Below are 16588 nucleotides of genomic sequence, written 5' to 3'. Positions count from 1 at the left end.
CAGGACCACATCATCAGCATCTATGGGGCAAAGAGAAGACCACCCAAAAAGCTGACTTTTTAGAAGGTTCAGGCAAAGGTTCCCCACGTCAGGGTGGGAAGCACTAGGCAGTGTCAGCCTGTCTGGCCCTCCGTCATTAAGGGCACCACCCAGGTTCATTTCTAGGTCAGGGAAGTTTCTTTGTCGCAGAAGGAATTGCCCAAGGCCTGGTTGGGACCTCGACCTACACTCAAGTAGTCTGTTTCAAGGCCAGGGGCCTCTTGATTGCCTGTGGTTTTCAGTCCAGGTTCTGCCACAAACTTATTCAATAAATACTGTGCATCTCCATTGTGCTGGTCACAACCTTGGGCAAGCAACGCCCTGAACTGCAGTTTTCTCATGTCTTACATGAAGGGGTTTAATCGTTCATTCAACACACCCATCACCACTTTACATCCCCAGTGCCCCGCCCCATCCTCAGTACAATAAATATTTACTGAATGAAGGGATGGATGGATGGTGAGTGAACCTTCCTGCAGTCTAGAATTTGTGCTCCTCTAACTCATCGAGAATTTTACGCTACTCGGAGCCTCTAGAGAATGACTGATAGAGTCAGCTACGTGTGTGTGGCCCTGTGCTAAAGGCTGGGGACGCCAAAATAAGAAAATTACTGTCCCGGCCCTGAAGGAATACCAAGCCTGTTAGGAAAAATACAAACAGGGCTGTGCTGGAGCTGGCTCGTACCAGCTCTGAGCCAATTATGCTCATCCCTTCACAACTCCAAGTTCAGTGATGTCCCATTAGTAGCTTGAAATCGGCGTGATGGGAGTATTTATATCACAATAATCAGTAAATGCTACATCTCAGGGCTTGTTTTTTATTCCTGGAGAGCTGGTTATTACATATTTACCAGCACACCGCTGCACATATCTAAACATATAAACATATAATTACATCAGAGAAGTGTTATAATAAATACCGTGAGGTCTCAAGAAGGGAGAAATTATTCCTGGAGAAGCTGGAGAATTTTAGATGGTTTGGCCAACTAGATTGCATTTCTCTTCAATCATCACAATGACCCAGACAAGAAACCAGAAGCCTCTGGTCCCACTGGCCCACTGTTCTCTCTCTCAGGCCTGCGCTCTTGAACAGTGCTGAAAACTTCACTGTGCTCATCAAGAATAACATCGACTTCCCTGGCCACAATTATACCACGTAAGTGCCTAGAATGTCTGGCTGTATTAGTTGTCTACTGCTGTTGGACAAATAACCCCCAAATTTAGAAGCTTAAAACTACAAACAATTATCATCTCACAGTTTCTGAGGATCAGGAATCTGGGAATGACTTCGCTGGGTGGTTCTGGCTCAGGGTTTCTCAGGTTGCACGTAAGCTGTCAGCCGGAGCTACAGTCATCTCTGGGCTTGACTGGGCCTGGAGAATCCTATTCTGAGCTCGCTCATGCAGTTGTCTGCAGGTGGGCTCTGTTCCTTACCACGGGGACCTCTCCCTAGGAGTGCTTGAGTGTCCTTAGGACATGGTGCCTGGCTTCCCCCAGAGCAAATGACCCAAGAGGGACAGAGAACAAGCAAGCAAGACAAGAATCATGATAGAAGCCACAGTCTTTTACAACCTAATCTTGGAAGTGACACACCACCACTTCTGCCATAAGCTATTGGTTACAAAGACCAACCCTGGTACAATGTGGTAGGGGACTACACACGGGTGTGAATCCCAGGTGGGGGCGGATCATTAGGGCACCTCATGGAGCCCAGCTACCACACTGCCTCACACCTATGAAAGAGATGGATCCTCGTTTTCAATGGAGATGTTTGTTTGCTTTTCATTATGTGCAGGAGAAACTTCTTGCCAGGTTTAAACATCACTTGCACCTTTCACAAGACTCAGAATCCACAATGTCCCATTTTCCGACTAGGAGATATCTTCCGAGAAACAGGAGATCATTTTTCAGATGTGGCAATTCAGGTTGGTGGTGCCTTTGTACCATGAGGTGTGGGGGTGTGTGTTGGGAGATGAAAGACGTCAAATAGGCAAGAGGCTGGACCCCTGGGTCTTGATAAAGTGGCTCCCTTTATTGAGCATGTAGTAAATCCACGGCTGATGCCAAAGACTTTCCCTGCATTACCTCATCTAATCCTATAACAACCCTATGAGTGAGATACTTGGTGTATTAGCTTCCTGTGGCTGCTGGAACAAATTACCACAAACTTAATGGCTTAAAACAACACACATTTTTTTCACACTTCTGGAGGTGAGAAGTTCAAAATCAGTTTCACTGGGCCAAAATCAAGATATCAGCAGGTATCCACCTTAAACCTATACAGTGATGTATGTCAATTTTTAATAAAACTGGGGGGAAAATAAAAAATAAATCTCAGCAAAAATCCATAAATTCCAACCTAAAATATTAAAACATGTTAATAAAATATCCCCCACCCCCCAAAAAAAAGGTATCAGCAGGCCCATGCTCCCTCCAGAGGCTCTAGGGGAAAATCCATTTCCCTGCCTCTTCTCCCTTCTAGAGCTTCATTCATTGCATTTCTTGGCTCACAGCCCCTTCTTCCAGCTTCGAAGCCAGCAGCAGAGCATCTTGCCTCAGTGGTCACATTGACTTCTTGTTCTGCATCAAATCTTCCTCTGCGTCCCTCTTATAAACAGGGAACGTTTAGGGCCCACCTGGATAATCTCCCCATCTCAAAATCCTTAATTTAATTGCAGCTGCAAAGTCTCTTTTGCCATATAAGGTAACATATTCAGAGATTCCAGGGGTTAGGAATATCTTTGGGGGCCATTATTCAGACTACCATACTTGGATTAATTGGGATTCTTCTAGTTGCAAGTTATAGAAATGCAACTCAAATGAGTAAGCAAAAAATAAATAAAGTAATTTTGAGGGCAAATAACAGAAACCAAACTCAACTGGCTTAAGCAACAAAGGAAACATATTAGCTTGTATAAAACGACCAGGGGGGACAGACCTTCTAATACACCCAAAGCATCTTTTTAGCTCGAGTGTTTTCTCCTGCTGTTCCCTCTGCCTGGAACAGTCATGCCCCAGACAAAGCATTAGCTCTCTCCCTTGCCTACTTCCAACGTTTGCTCCATACAAGCTCAGTGGAGCTTTCCTTTACCGCTACATTTAAAATGACAATTTCCACCCCTATCCCATCATGTCCTATGGCCATTCCCAGGTTTATTTTTATCCTTGGCACCTAGCATTATCTGACACACTATATATTTTAAATATCCATTTAAAATATATATCCATTTATTTGTTTGTTGTCTGTCATCCCTGACTAGAATGTAAATTCCATGAGGCAGGGATCTTTGGCTTTTTTTGGTTAATTTTTGTGTAACACTCAACACATAATGGACACTCAACAAATATTTGTTGTCTGAATGAAGGGTATGATAGCTTTAGGCATAGCTGCATCCAGGAATTCAAATGATGTCTTCAGGAATCTGACTCTTGGTTGTTTCTTCAAGGATTATGTCATTCTCAGGCAGATGCTCCACACATTGAGGCAAAGCCATCAAAGCTCTAGAACTGTGCTGTCCAATATGGTAGCCACTAGTCACAGGCAGCTATTTAAAGTTAAATTAATTAAAATCAAATGAAATTAAAAATTTATTTATTTGGTCATACCAGCCACATTTCAAGTGTTCATGAGCCACATGTAGCCAGTGGCTCTTATATTGTGCAGCATGAATATAAAGTATTTCCATCATTGCAGAAAATTATATTGGACAATGCTGCTCTGGACTTTCACATTCTATAGTTGGCAGAAGTTGCAGGGAGGGCTCTGATTGGTCTACCTTGGGCCATAGACCTATCCCTGAACCAATCACCAGGTCCAGATTGATTCACTATCCTGATTCATGTGCACACTCCTGGACCTGAGAGAGGAGACAGTCCCATTCAAACCACAGAGAGTGGGGAGGGGTGTTTCCTCCAAAAAATTCCAGGTGCTTTTACCAGAAGAAGGAGAATTGGATACTGAGTGACAAAAACATTAGATATTCACTATAGTATGTAGAGTGCTTGGTTTAATGCCTGACAATAAATAACAGTTGTGATTATTCTGTATTATTTCCTCTTTATCCAAGTCAGAGCCTGCTTGTTATTCCTCTCTGTATCCCCTGCATCTAGCATACTGTCTTAAAATGCCATATTTCATTGATTCAAAGATATATATTTTTTTCCACATTCTAATAGTTTTGAAATCAGGAAATGCTTTCAATTGATAGCGTCTCACAGTTTGACAGCATTTTTTCTTAGAGGAACATAAAAAAATATATATGTCTTATAAGCAATGGTGTCTAAGATTCAATGAAATATGATAGTCAATGCTCAAAGAATGTTGGTAAAAAGAAAGAAGTACCAAGTACAGGTAAGAGATTAAGAGATTCCTTAGAAGTTTAGAAGAGAGAAAGGTCACCTTGAATTGAGGAGGATAGGACTGGCTGAGTGGATGAGGAAGGATGTAAACTCGGTCTTGAAGGATGAGGAAAATTTAGCTAGAGAGGTGGATGGGAGGAACATTTTACTGGAAGAAAGGTCAAGGGCCAAGATTTAAAAGTTCAAAGTACCCAGCAATTCCACTGCTAAGTATATTCCCAAGAGAAATGACAACATATGTTCACACAAAAACTTGCACATAAATGTTCATAGCAGCATTATTCATAATAGCCCAAAGGTGGAAACAACCCAAATGCCCATCAAATAATGAATGGATAAACAACATGCAGTATATCCATACAGTGGAATATTCTTCCACTACAAAAAGGACTGAAGTACTGATACATGCTATGGGGATGAACTTTAAAAACACTATGCTAAGCGAAAGAAGCCAGACACAAAAGATCACATTATTATATGATTTCACTCATATGAAAGGAACTCTACAGAGACAAAAAGCAGATTAGTGGTTACTTAGGGCTGAGAGGGGATAAGGGGGTGATAACTAAAGATTACAGATTTTCTTTTGGAGGTAATGAAAATGATGTAAAATTGATTGTAGTGACAGTTGCATGTATACGTGAATATACTAAACACTGTTGAATCGTACACTTCAAGTGAGTGAATTGTAGGTGAACTATATCCCGATAAAGCTGTTTAAAAAAAAAAAGAAATGCCAAGTGCCAAATGTGTTTAGGAAAAAGTGTAGAGAGTTTGGAATAAGAGCTTTCTCTAGGGTAATATTGGAAGATACGTGATGGAGAGAAGATATGTGATGGAGCACCCTGAATTCCAGTCTAACAAGTTTCAACTTAATCTTTAATGAGGGGAGTATTTATGGTGTTTGATTATGGTAACGGTTGTAGAAAATTATATTTTAGGAAGTCTAATGGCGGTGTGTCCCACATGGGAGGAGGAGCAGGAAGATGCGTTTGCAGCTGCCACATTAGATATTAGATATATGTGAGTTAGATAGCACTGTGCTTATGGTTCTGAAACCTTTAATAGGCATTTTTCCCCTAAAAAGGAAACCTTTCCTTCAGTGATCATCACTATGCAGGGAGATGTCTGGTGGCTGTGTAACCCACGTCCAGCAGGACTTAGAGATTGTCTCTCATTGTCTTCCCCAGGGAGGAATCATGGGCATTGAGATCTACTGGGACTGTAATCTGGACAGGTGGTTCCATCGTTGCCGTCCAAAATACAGTTTCCGTCGCCTTGACGACAAGACAGCCAGTGAGTCCTCGTACCCTGGCTACAACTTCAGGTAACAGTGCCCCAGGTCAGACTGGCCACCATTGGCTCCCCAGGTACCTTCCCACCTGGCTGAATTGCATCTCCAGCAGCCAGTAAGACTAGTTTTGGTTCCCAAGGCAACAAGATGAGTGTAAAAGACTTTCTCTAAGAACTAGGCAGTGACTGGATTTTTGTAAGCATTTCTTTTTCTTTTTACTTATTAATGAGACGCACACTCTTTGTAAAACAAAAACGAAATGGGAAACAGAGAAAAACACAGGAAAGAGGATAAAAATCACCCATAATTCCTCTACCCTGAGATAATCGGGATAACCCTGTGGTGAATTTTCCTTTGCCTAACCAATTCTTTCCTGAGGTTTACATGAGACCATATCACACTTACAATTTGGTATTCTGTGAGGTTTTTTTCATGCCCTGGTCACTCAGAATTCTTTGTGACCGTCACATTAATGATCCCCTTGTGTGAGTGTAATGCTAACAATAGTTACAGATTAGGGAGGGACTTCTATAAACCAGGCATTCTAGTCATCGCCTCTATACCTCACAATGACCCTGGAAGGAAGATACTAGTGTTCCAGGGGAGAGCTGAGAAAGGTGACATGATTTGCCCAAGAAGCTCCATACTCCTAACCTAGGTCCCTCTGTGCCCAACACTCACACCCTTTCCCCTCCATCTCATGATTTTCTCACCCATCCCTCCATTCTTGGACATTTGGGGTGTTTCCAGTTTTTCTACTATAAATAACTCTGCAGCGTACATCTCTGTACATAAATCTTTGTTGGAATTATTTCCTTATGATAAATTTGTAGAAGCAGAATTATTGGATCAAAGGTTATGATCTTTTTACCATATGCTTTCAGGTTTAAAAGGAAATTTCTATGGCTCTATTTTTCATTTCTTGGATTTATATTCAGTTCTTTTTCAAGGCCATCTATAGTTGTTTGAATGAATTCCATTCTTACCATATGGATCCTACTTCTTTTGTCCATATATGTACAAGTTATACAGTAGAAGTATAACTCCTTTCACACTGACCTGTTATCTGCAGTAACTTGGATGGAATTTCTCCTTGTGGGGCTTTGTTGGTGGGCTTCATCAGGAATGATCTTGTGCAAAGCTCTGTGTGTGCCATGGGATATGGAGATATTCCTCTGGGATGATTATGTAATTTTGTAGCCTGCTGGGAATGTATGACATCTATCCATTATGAACCAGTTTTTGGTTTAATTTCTGGGTGCTGGATTATTTCACTCTGCTAAAACTATCCCACCCCAGCTCACTCGCGATAAAGGGCTTCTGCAGCCTCAGCTCCCTTCCCTAGAAGTGTAAGACTCCAACTCCTCAGATACAGATCTGGCTTGAGTACTCCGAGGGGTCACATGGCTTCAGTCCCCACTCACCACTCATCTCTAGCACCTAGAATACGCTCTTCCCTGTTCTGAGCTCACTAATATATTGATACGACTTAAAAAAAATTTTTATCTTAGATTTCTAGACGTATGCAGTTGGGGGTGGTAGTGGAGGTGGTGGGGCTTCCTGTACTGGCTTAGGCTGCCATTTTGATTGGAAGTCCGTTTAGTAAGAACAGCTTACAGACTCTTGATCCCTTGGGCCACACTGCAGTCTTGTCTTTTAAAGTTCTTTGTAGTGCGTCGTGTATGCTTTTGGCTTCTGGACTTCAACCCTACAAACTTACTAGAATCTTGGTTCATTTCCATTCTTAAGCTGGCTGGGGCTGGTTTTGTGCTGTTGATCTACTCTTGTTTTGACCTCTGCACGGTTTACTCCTCTGCTCTTGTTGCCTGCTGGTGGTCCTGTGCCATCCTGATCTAGTTTCCACATTACCTCCTACGTCTGGATCGTTTTTTCTGCCTTTTCCTACAACTCTGTCCCAACATTAACCTGGCCCTTCAGTTTGAGGCTTACCACACAGTCTCCATGACCTATCGTTGCCTGTGGGAGCCAGGCAGGTTTCTGTGACTGTGGTTACGGGCATTCTGCACCCTGGTTCCAGACACAAAGTAGGCATATGCTGTTTCCCTTTCAGAAAGAGTTGCCAGGGATATCCCTAGAATAATGGTTATACAATTTGCCTATGAAGCCAGTAGGAAACTGATATTGGCATCCCTCATTCATTCATTCATCAAATATATAATGAAGAAAAAATATTGTTGTGCCAATTGGCTATACATTGGTAAACAGGATAGACAAAGTTACTACTTAGCTATATCCTAGTAGGACATGAATATATTACAAGTATAACATATAAGACAAAAATATAAGTAAATAAAAAACTCCGACAAGTCAACATCATTAGTCATCTGGGAAATGCAAATTTAAGCCACAATGAGATATAACTATTTATCTACCAGAAAGGCTAAAATTAAAAAATACTGGCAATTCCAAATGTTGGCAGAGAGGAGCAGCAACTAGAACTCTCCTGATTTCTGGTGGAAGTGTAAAATGGTACAACTGCATTAGAGAACTGTTGGGAAGTTTCTTATAAAGTTAAACATATATCTACCCTATAGTCCAGAAATCCCACTCTTCGGTAAAGAAAGAAAAAAATGTCCACACAAAGATTTGTATATGAATGTTCACAGAGCCCAAATCCTGAAAAAATCCAAATGCCCAACAACAGATGATTGGAGAAATAAATTGTGATATATTTATGTAATAAAATACTACCAGCACCATGGGCCTCACCTGGGAGCCTGTTATAATGCAGAATCTCAGGCCCCACTGGAGATTTACTGAATCAAAACCCACATTTTAAGATGCCTAGAAGATTCATGTCCACATTAAAGTTTGAGAAGCGTGGTCTATACTACATCATCTAGCATCCCAAATGTACTTTCTTCTTAGATGCTTCACCTGACTACATTTCGTCTCTACAACCAGGTAGTAACAGAAATGAGTGATGCAGATACTTTGAGTATCGAGGTTCTAGATCAGCAGTTCTCAAACTTGAGTGTGCATCAGAATCACCTGGAGGGCTTGTGAAGAAACAAGTAGCTGGGCTAGTCCCTAGAGTGTCTGATTCAGTAGGTCCAGGTAGAGCCTGAGAATTTGCATTTCTGATGAGTTCCCACATCATGCTGATTCAGAATAAAATGATGTGTCTACTTAATCTGTGCATGTGAATGCATGTAAAAGTGCACGTATGCACACACATATATCGACTGCTTCCTAACCCTGCTGCTAGCATTCTTACTGACTTCTGGAGGGGTCTGCTCAAGCAATTGGGTCTATTTATATTTTATTTAAAGCAGCATCATAAACTGGCAAGCAGCGTTCAACTATATTTTTATTTTTGTTTTGGGCCTACACAATGTTTTGAAAGTTGAGACATTCTACATAAAAATCTGGACTTCTATTTTTCTTGAAAAGTTAAACTATTTGAAAAAAAATTAAGCCATGTGACAACTCTGGGTTCATATCTCACATGGCAGCACTCGGCTAGAGCTGAACATCAGTGGTTCCCTTTAGAAAAGTTACATGTCAGGCCAACCCCAGTGGCTTAGTGGTTAAGTTGAGTATTCTCCGCTTCGGTGGCCTAGGTTTGGTTCCTGGGTGTGGACCTACACCACTGATCTGTTAGTGGCCATGCTGTGGGGGTGGCTCACATAAAAGAAAAAAAGAAGAAGACTGGCAAAAGATGTTAGCTCAGGGTGAATCTTTCTCAGCAAAAAGAAAAAAGAAAAGTTATGTGTTTTTTGGTTTGCCACTGTCCTCACCACTCCTTACTGTCTTATACCTGGCTCAAATCACTCATTTCTGCTATCTGCCTGGCCCCTGTAGGCATTTGAGTTTGAAATCCTTGACAAAAAGCTGGCTGAGATCAAAACACAAGAGGCTTTTTGCCTCTTGTATCACTGGAGTTTCATCCAGGGCCCTGAAACCAGCTCCTAGTTTAGGGAACTTTTAGATCGTCCCCTGCTGCTCTGCTGAATAAGTTCATGGCCATTAGCAAGAAGAGAGGACCAGATCAGTGGTCCCCTGACTGCCCTTGCAGGTTGTTTTTTTAGCCAGCAGCAGAAGCATGCAGGGCAATGTACCAACCAGACATTAGCAAAACGCCCTTCGAGTTGTTCAGCTAAGCCTAAGAACATTGGCTCTTGGAGAGATCTGAGCTTTCTGAAGAACTGAGGTGGTTATGATGTTAATATTCTTTTAGAACAAAGTGTTAGATCATTTGTTGTCTGTAATGAGCACCCTAAGAAATCTTTGGCCAAAAATAAATTGTCGAAATCTGATGGGTAACTGGACAAGTTATTTTCAAATAGCTGCACAAAAGAGAAGGAAATTACAGGTTATAATAGCTATATGAGAAAATATAACTTTCTAAAACATAGGAATTGAAGAAGTTGATCACGTTACAAAATTTCATCCTTTACTGAAAGATCCATGGCAAAAGGTCCTTATTCAGTGAACACACAATTCAGTTTATTTACAGCACGTGTAAAGGAGGGCAGACCCACACAGAATGCCCGATGCACTTATCTTGTTCAGAACGGGTATATGTGTGTATTCATTTCCTGAGGCTGCGAAAACAAATTACCACAAATTTGGTGGCTTAAAACAATAAAAATTTATTCTCTCACAGTTCTGGAGGCCAGAAGCCCCAAACCAAGGTGTCAACAGGGACATGCTCCCTCCAAAGGCTCTAGGGGAGGATTCTTCCCTGCCTCTTCCAGCTTCTGGTGGCTCTAGGCATTCCTTAACTTGTGGCTGCAACACTGCAATATCTGCCTCCATCTTTATATGGCCTCCTCCTCTGTGTTTCTCTTTCAACTCTCCCTCTCCTTTCTCTATAAGGTCCCCAGTCATTGGATTTTTTTAGGCCCACCCTAAATCCACGATGATCTTGTCTCGAGACCCTTAATTACATCTGCAAAGACTCTATTTGCAAATAAGGCCACATTCACAGGTACTGGGGTTAGGCACTTGGATGGATCTTTTAGGGGCCACTATTCAACCCATCACAGTGTACAAAAACATCCTTGTCCAGGGCCTGGTGTTTCTCAGAGTGTGGCCCACTGTCCACCTGCAGAAAAACACCTAGTACCTTTCCTGGAGATACAGATTCCTAGAAACATTTCAGAGCTTCTGAAACTACCCTTTGGGGCTGAGGCCCAGAAACTGCCTTTTGAGCAGCTTCCCAAGTGATTCTTGCCCTCATTTTGAGAACCACTGTACCAAGACCCTGAAAGCAGGAACTCAAGTATTTACTCTATGTTAACCTTCCCAGGCAAACCAGCTTCATAGAGAACGCCAGCCCCAGGGCATGGAGTGGGGATGCATGCTTGCTTTGGGTATTAAGAAAGAAATCCGGGACGGCCCGGTGGCACAGCAGTTAAGTTCACAAATCTGCTTCGGTGGCCCCAGGGTTCACCAGTTCAGACATGGCACCGCTTGGCAAGCCATGCTGTGGTAGGCGTCCCACATATAAAAAAAGAGTAGAGGAAGATGGGCATGGATGTTAGCTCAGGGCCAGTCTTCCTCAGCAAGAAGAGGAGGATTGGCAGCAGTCAGCTCAGGACTAATCTTCCTCAAAAAAAAAAAAAAAATCATTCGATAGAGCAGCAGAAGAAGGAACTGTCATGAAATGAGAACAATCAGTTGCAAAGAAATCAAAACCCCTCTGGCCAAAAACAGGCATCGAAGCACCTGAGAATATCTAACCAATCCTAACGTCAGATTTTCAGAGTTAAAAAAGAGTTTCAGATGTTCCATAGTATATTCTGGCAGAGCGTCTGTCTTCTGTTTTCTTCTTTCCTCACACCTATAAATAGACTGTGAATTAATAACTCAGAAAGAAAATATATACCCTTACCTAAAAACAACCACCAAAAGGCGGTAAGAGGGAGGGACAGATTTAAAAGTTTCTTGAGACATGTGATTTAAACCTTCCTAATTATTCATAAAAAACAAAACATACCACCTTCCTGACTGCAGCCCTGGTGAAAGTCGCATATTTGGGCTGATTATGATTTGTGCCTGAGTCTTAATTTATAAAGGTGACTGAGCAACAACATGAAGAGGTCAATGCCATTGAAAATATTTTATTACTTACATTCCTAAGAGGAGGGGGTAGGCCACGCCACAGAGGGCCACAGGCAGAAGCACTAGGTTTGGTCAGGAGGTAGAAGGATAGAGAGAAAAGCATGGCTCAGAACCTTTATTGTGTTTTTTTGTGGGACAGGCAAGGCAGGACAGGGGAAACAGCTTAGGACTGGTCAGTTTGAGCAATGTCGGCAGGCTCTGGGCTATAGGGTGGTCTCTGCCTGTTTGGCACTGGGCCCTGCGTGATTCAGCTCAGGGGAAATATTGGCTGGGTGTGTGACAGTTAGATAAAGGAGGTGGCTGGGGATATGGACTCAGGATCGGCTGGATGGTTTGTAACATGATTTTTACACACTGACAAAAGCTGGATCACAGGGGGGCTGCAAACAACTTTGGCTGTTAGTTTGGTCCTGTGATAACAGATGCCAAATAGACAAATACAGAATCTAAGAAAATACAATGAGAACAGATTGCTGAGGTGTATCTGTCCCCAATCCAATAATTGGAATCTAAGATTCACCTCCCCTCCATTTGTCCTAGAAGCCAAATCTATTTTTCCCTCTTAAGGAATAATCGGATTGCTTGAAGCTATTTTTAAAAATGTCTCTGCTTGTCGTTAATCCTGTATTGGTTAAAAATTGTTCATTTCAATCTTAAATGAAAAGCAGATTTTCCATCGCTCGGTGTTGGTGGCAGTAGAGGAGATGACGTGGGAAAGTGGTGCTTCAGTTCCAGGCGGGCAGAGAGAGTAATTCATGGGTTTGGATTGTGTTCTTGCCTCTGCGAACCACAGCAGAATTAGAAGACGGACAAGGAAGACTAGATCGGCTGCTGTTTTGGTCTCTCTTTTCATAAAGTAACAGCACTTTCAGATAGATCTTTATAAATATGGATCCTTTTCCTCCTACAGATATGCCAAGTACTATAAGGAAAACAATGTCGAAAAACGGACTCTGATAAAAGTCTTTGGGATCCGTTTTGACATCCTGGTTTTTGGCACCGTAAGTCTCTTCTCCCAGCCACTGGCACCTCTACTCCTCTGACTGTGTCCTAATTACTGCTGTAGCGCCTCAAGGGGTGAGTGTTTTGGTCACAGTCGTTAGCTGGCATTGTGCATCTTGTATGTAGGATAAGAGAGGGAGAAGAAATGTCCTTGGGGGTTCTGTCCATGAATAAGTCATCTGAGGAGTACAAGAATGGGACTGGGAAAAAAATCCAATACTCAACTTTAAAAATACTCTGATGTTTGGGGAAAAAAAGGATGACGAAATCCCTCTGAAAAATAGTTTATAAGTAACAGAATCCAACTTAAATTGGCTTAAGAAGAAAAGTCTTTTCTTTTTTAATTCATATAGCTGAAAAACCCAGGGGCAATTTTCAGGCTTCAGGCATGACTGGATCCAGATGTTCAAACAACATCACCAGGAATCTGCCTCCCTCCATCTTTTCCATCTGTTCTCCTCTGTTTTGGTTTCATTCTCAGTTGGCCATCTCTACATGGTGGTATCAGGTAGCTCCTTATATCTCACCAGTTTAGCAACCTCAGTGAAAAGAGAACATCTCTGCTGGAAGTTTCAGCAAAGGCCTCAGGCAGATGCCATTAGCTTTGATTGGCCCAATATGGGCCACATGCCCAGTGCTGAACTAATCACTGTGATCAAGGTCATGCCGTACTCCCAATGGCTGGTCTTGGACCAGCCCTGGACCAGCCCCTCACCCTCAAACTACATAGACTGAGTATGGATAGAGATGGTGCTCCAAAGGAAAACTTGGGTGCTGTCTCCAGAAGAAAGAAGGAGGGGATGCTGGGCATGCAAAAATCAATAGACGCCCACAACACCTTGTCCAACAGGTATTACTTATGTAACATGGTGATAAGCAGCACAAGAGTCAATGAGATAAGCTGCAAGGATAGAAAGACCATTGAGAATAAAAACCACAAGGACACCTAAGGGAAGAATTTGTGCAGACATTCCAGCCCTCTGCTTCCAAAGTAATCTCAAACCACTTTAGGGAAAGCTTGTCTGAAACCCTCACCTTGAATGGAATAACAACAAACCTTCAACGGTTCTCCTCCGAATGTGTGTGTTCCAGTGCTTCTTTGTTTAAAACACTCATGTTTTCAAGCACATCCAAGGCACAAACAGGACGAGTGGGAGTCATATTTCCAGTCTCCACAGTCTCTGTTGCTGTGTGAACACCTTACATGCATCTATCAAAGTCATGGCACTGGGCTCCCTCCTCTGCCTGAACCAACAATTACATGTTAGAGCAAAAGAGCATTGCTCTGAATTTCAGCTGAGTAACCTTTCCCATTCTGTTTTTAGGGAGGAAAATTTGACATTATCCAGCTGATCGTGTTCGTCGGCTCAACTCTCTCCTACTTTGGTTTGGTAAGGGATTCTCTTTCCCACGCTTGATGAAAACAATTTGGCAAAAAGAAGTTCCACTAACATGGCACTTGTCTGGGTTTTTCCCAGGCCACCTTGTTCATCGACTTTCTCATCAACACTTACTCGAGTAAATTCTGTCGATCCAGTATTTATCCCTGTTGCAAGTACTGCGAACCCTGCTCAGTCAATGAATACTACTACAGGAAGAAGTGTGAGTCCATTGTGGAGCCAAAGCCGGTAAGGCTCAAGGTGTCTACAGGCCGTCAAAACACCCAGAGAGTCTGCTAGATCACTGAGAAATGTGCAAAAATAAGGCCAAAACCACAAGTGTAATCCCATGGTAGACAAGTTTCTGGACTCCAATCTACCATCTCTCAGATGAATTCTTTGGCCTTACGGAAGAACAGCAACAAGAATAGAGAGGAAGATATAGGGAAAACAAATTTTTATGTTCAATTTTGACAGACTTATTAAATTGATACAGCCAAAAACCAGATAGTATAATGACTTTAGACAACAATTTGGCAGTATCTAATAACATTTAAACAGGGCATACTTTACAGCCTGGCATTTCCACTTCTCCATACCTTCCCTAGAGAAACATCCACATGGGTACTCAAGTAGCACATGTGTACAAGACGCCCATCACAGCACTGTTTGTAAGAGTGAAGAAAGAGCACCTACCCAAATGTCCACTAGGTGAATGGTGAAATAAACTATGATAAACCCAGAGTAAGGAATGCCAGCCGCCAGTTTAAAAGAATGAGGTAGATAATAATAATAGCAAAGGTTTATATAGCACTTGAAGCACTTTGTATACATTAACTCATTGAATTTTCACAACAACCCTATTGATAGGTTTATGTGATTATGTGATTATTAGCAGCATTATAGGTAGGTGTTACTATTATCTCATTCCATAGATGAGGAAATTGAGGTACAAGGAAGTTAAATAATTTGCCCAAAGTCATCATACAGCTAGGAAGTGGCAGAGCTGAAATTCCAATTTAGGCAGGCTGGTTCAGAATCCATATTCCCAACTACTATGTTATGGGTACTGGAGGAGCAGATATCCAAGATATTTGTCAAGAGGAAAAAAAGAAAACTCTAGACCAATATATATGGTATGATTTATAGGTTAAAAAACAACTGCACATATAAATTAATTCCATGTATTTTCTACATGTATATTATGTATGCGTATATATACACATATATTCTATATTTTTATATTCTATGCATTTTCTACATGTATTATATGCACACGTGCACACACATATATGTGTGTAAGGGGGTAATATATGTATACAAAGAGCTATTGGATATACACAAAAGTGATGCGAGTGATTGCTTCTGGAAAGGAATCTAGGAGGGGGGATTAGTCAAAGGAAATTTTAGCTCATCTGTATGGCTTTGATTCGATTAATTTGGACTTTCCTAAGCAGGTCCTCTGCACTTGTTTTCATGATTTCCCTCAATCAAAGAGAAATCTCTAGTACTTAAAAACAACAAAGAGGGCTTCTTTGTCTTTTCCTCATACAAGAACATTACTGTCCTTTTCTAGCAGCTGAATGCACAATTCATTGTTCATCATACACGTATTTACAATTTAAAATAAAAGTTCATCTTTGCAACTAAAAATAATCACCATTTCATGGCCCAAGATGGGATGAAATTTAATGAAAATGTAAATAATTTAAGTTGCAATAATATAACTTTCTGGAGATGTTCAATCTAGAATAACTGAAATTGAGGAAACATAATACAGGAATTTTACATAGCTCCTGGGGGACCTAAAACTGTTAGGCAGTAAGCTGTGGATACTCTGAGTCTACCAACAAAGTGCTTAGGGTTCCTTTCGGATTTACCTTTAGACTCAAAATCATTCATTCTTGATTAGCAAGAGGTTTTGATTAGCTTGTTTAACAGTTTGTCATTTGGTAAATGGGAGTAACAGCTGCCTTTAGATATGTTCCGATGTGCAATTCTTGATAATTCTATACAAAAATGGGTAAGCTTTTAACTTTATTTTCCTAGACATTAAAATATGTGTCCTTTGTGGATGAATCCCACATTAGGATGGTGGACCAGCAGCTACTTGGGAGAAGCCTACAAGATGTCAAGGGTGAAAAAGTCCCAGTAAGTTAAGACATTTAGTCTTTTTTTTTTAAGCTTACTATTAAATATAAATACCTCTCTGGGGCCGGCCTGGTGGCACTGTGGTTAAGTTCACATGTTCTGCTTCAGCGGCCTGGGGTTAGCCAGTTTGGATCCCGGGCGCAGAGCTATGCACCACTTGTCAAGCCATGCTGTGGCAGGTGTCCCACATATAAAGTAGAGGAAGATGGGCATGGATGTTAGCTCAGGGCCAGTCCTCCTCAGCAAAAAGAGGAGGATTGGTGGCAAATGTTAGC

At 41.6% G+C, this 16588-nt stretch overlaps 2 protein-coding genes across 3 annotated transcripts in view; one reads left to right on the top strand and one right to left on the bottom strand.

Annotated features, from left to right (window-relative positions):
- The window catches only part of IFT81 (intraflagellar transport 81), a 186584-nt gene that overhangs the window by 142324 nt on the left and 27672 nt on the right, over positions 1–16588 (bottom strand). The gene's annotated exons all lie outside the window — the stretch shown is intronic.
- The window catches only part of P2RX7 (purinergic receptor P2X 7), a 45356-nt gene that overhangs the window by 22755 nt on the left and 6013 nt on the right, over positions 1–16588 (top strand). For both annotated transcript variants that reach the window (XM_014858703.3, XM_070516004.1), the window contains 7 exons: positions 1114–1194; positions 1834–1963; positions 5588–5724; positions 12692–12782; positions 14109–14174; positions 14262–14411; positions 16212–16313. In XM_014858703.3, coding sequence (XP_014714189.1) covers positions 1114–1194; positions 1834–1963; positions 5588–5724; positions 12692–12782; positions 14109–14174; positions 14262–14411; positions 16212–16313 — 757 coding nt within the window. The remainder of the gene's footprint in view (positions 1–1113; positions 1195–1833; positions 1964–5587; positions 5725–12691; positions 12783–14108; positions 14175–14261; positions 14412–16211; positions 16314–16588) is intronic.

The sequence above is a fragment of the Equus asinus genome, chromosome 8, assembly GCF_041296235.1.
Source record: "Equus asinus isolate D_3611 breed Donkey chromosome 8, EquAss-T2T_v2, whole genome shotgun sequence".
NCBI classification, from domain to species: Eukaryota; Metazoa; Chordata; class Mammalia; order Perissodactyla; family Equidae; genus Equus; species Equus asinus.
The sequence above is the reverse complement of the archived record's forward strand: the minus strand, read 5'-3'. Positions and strand labels throughout refer to the sequence as shown.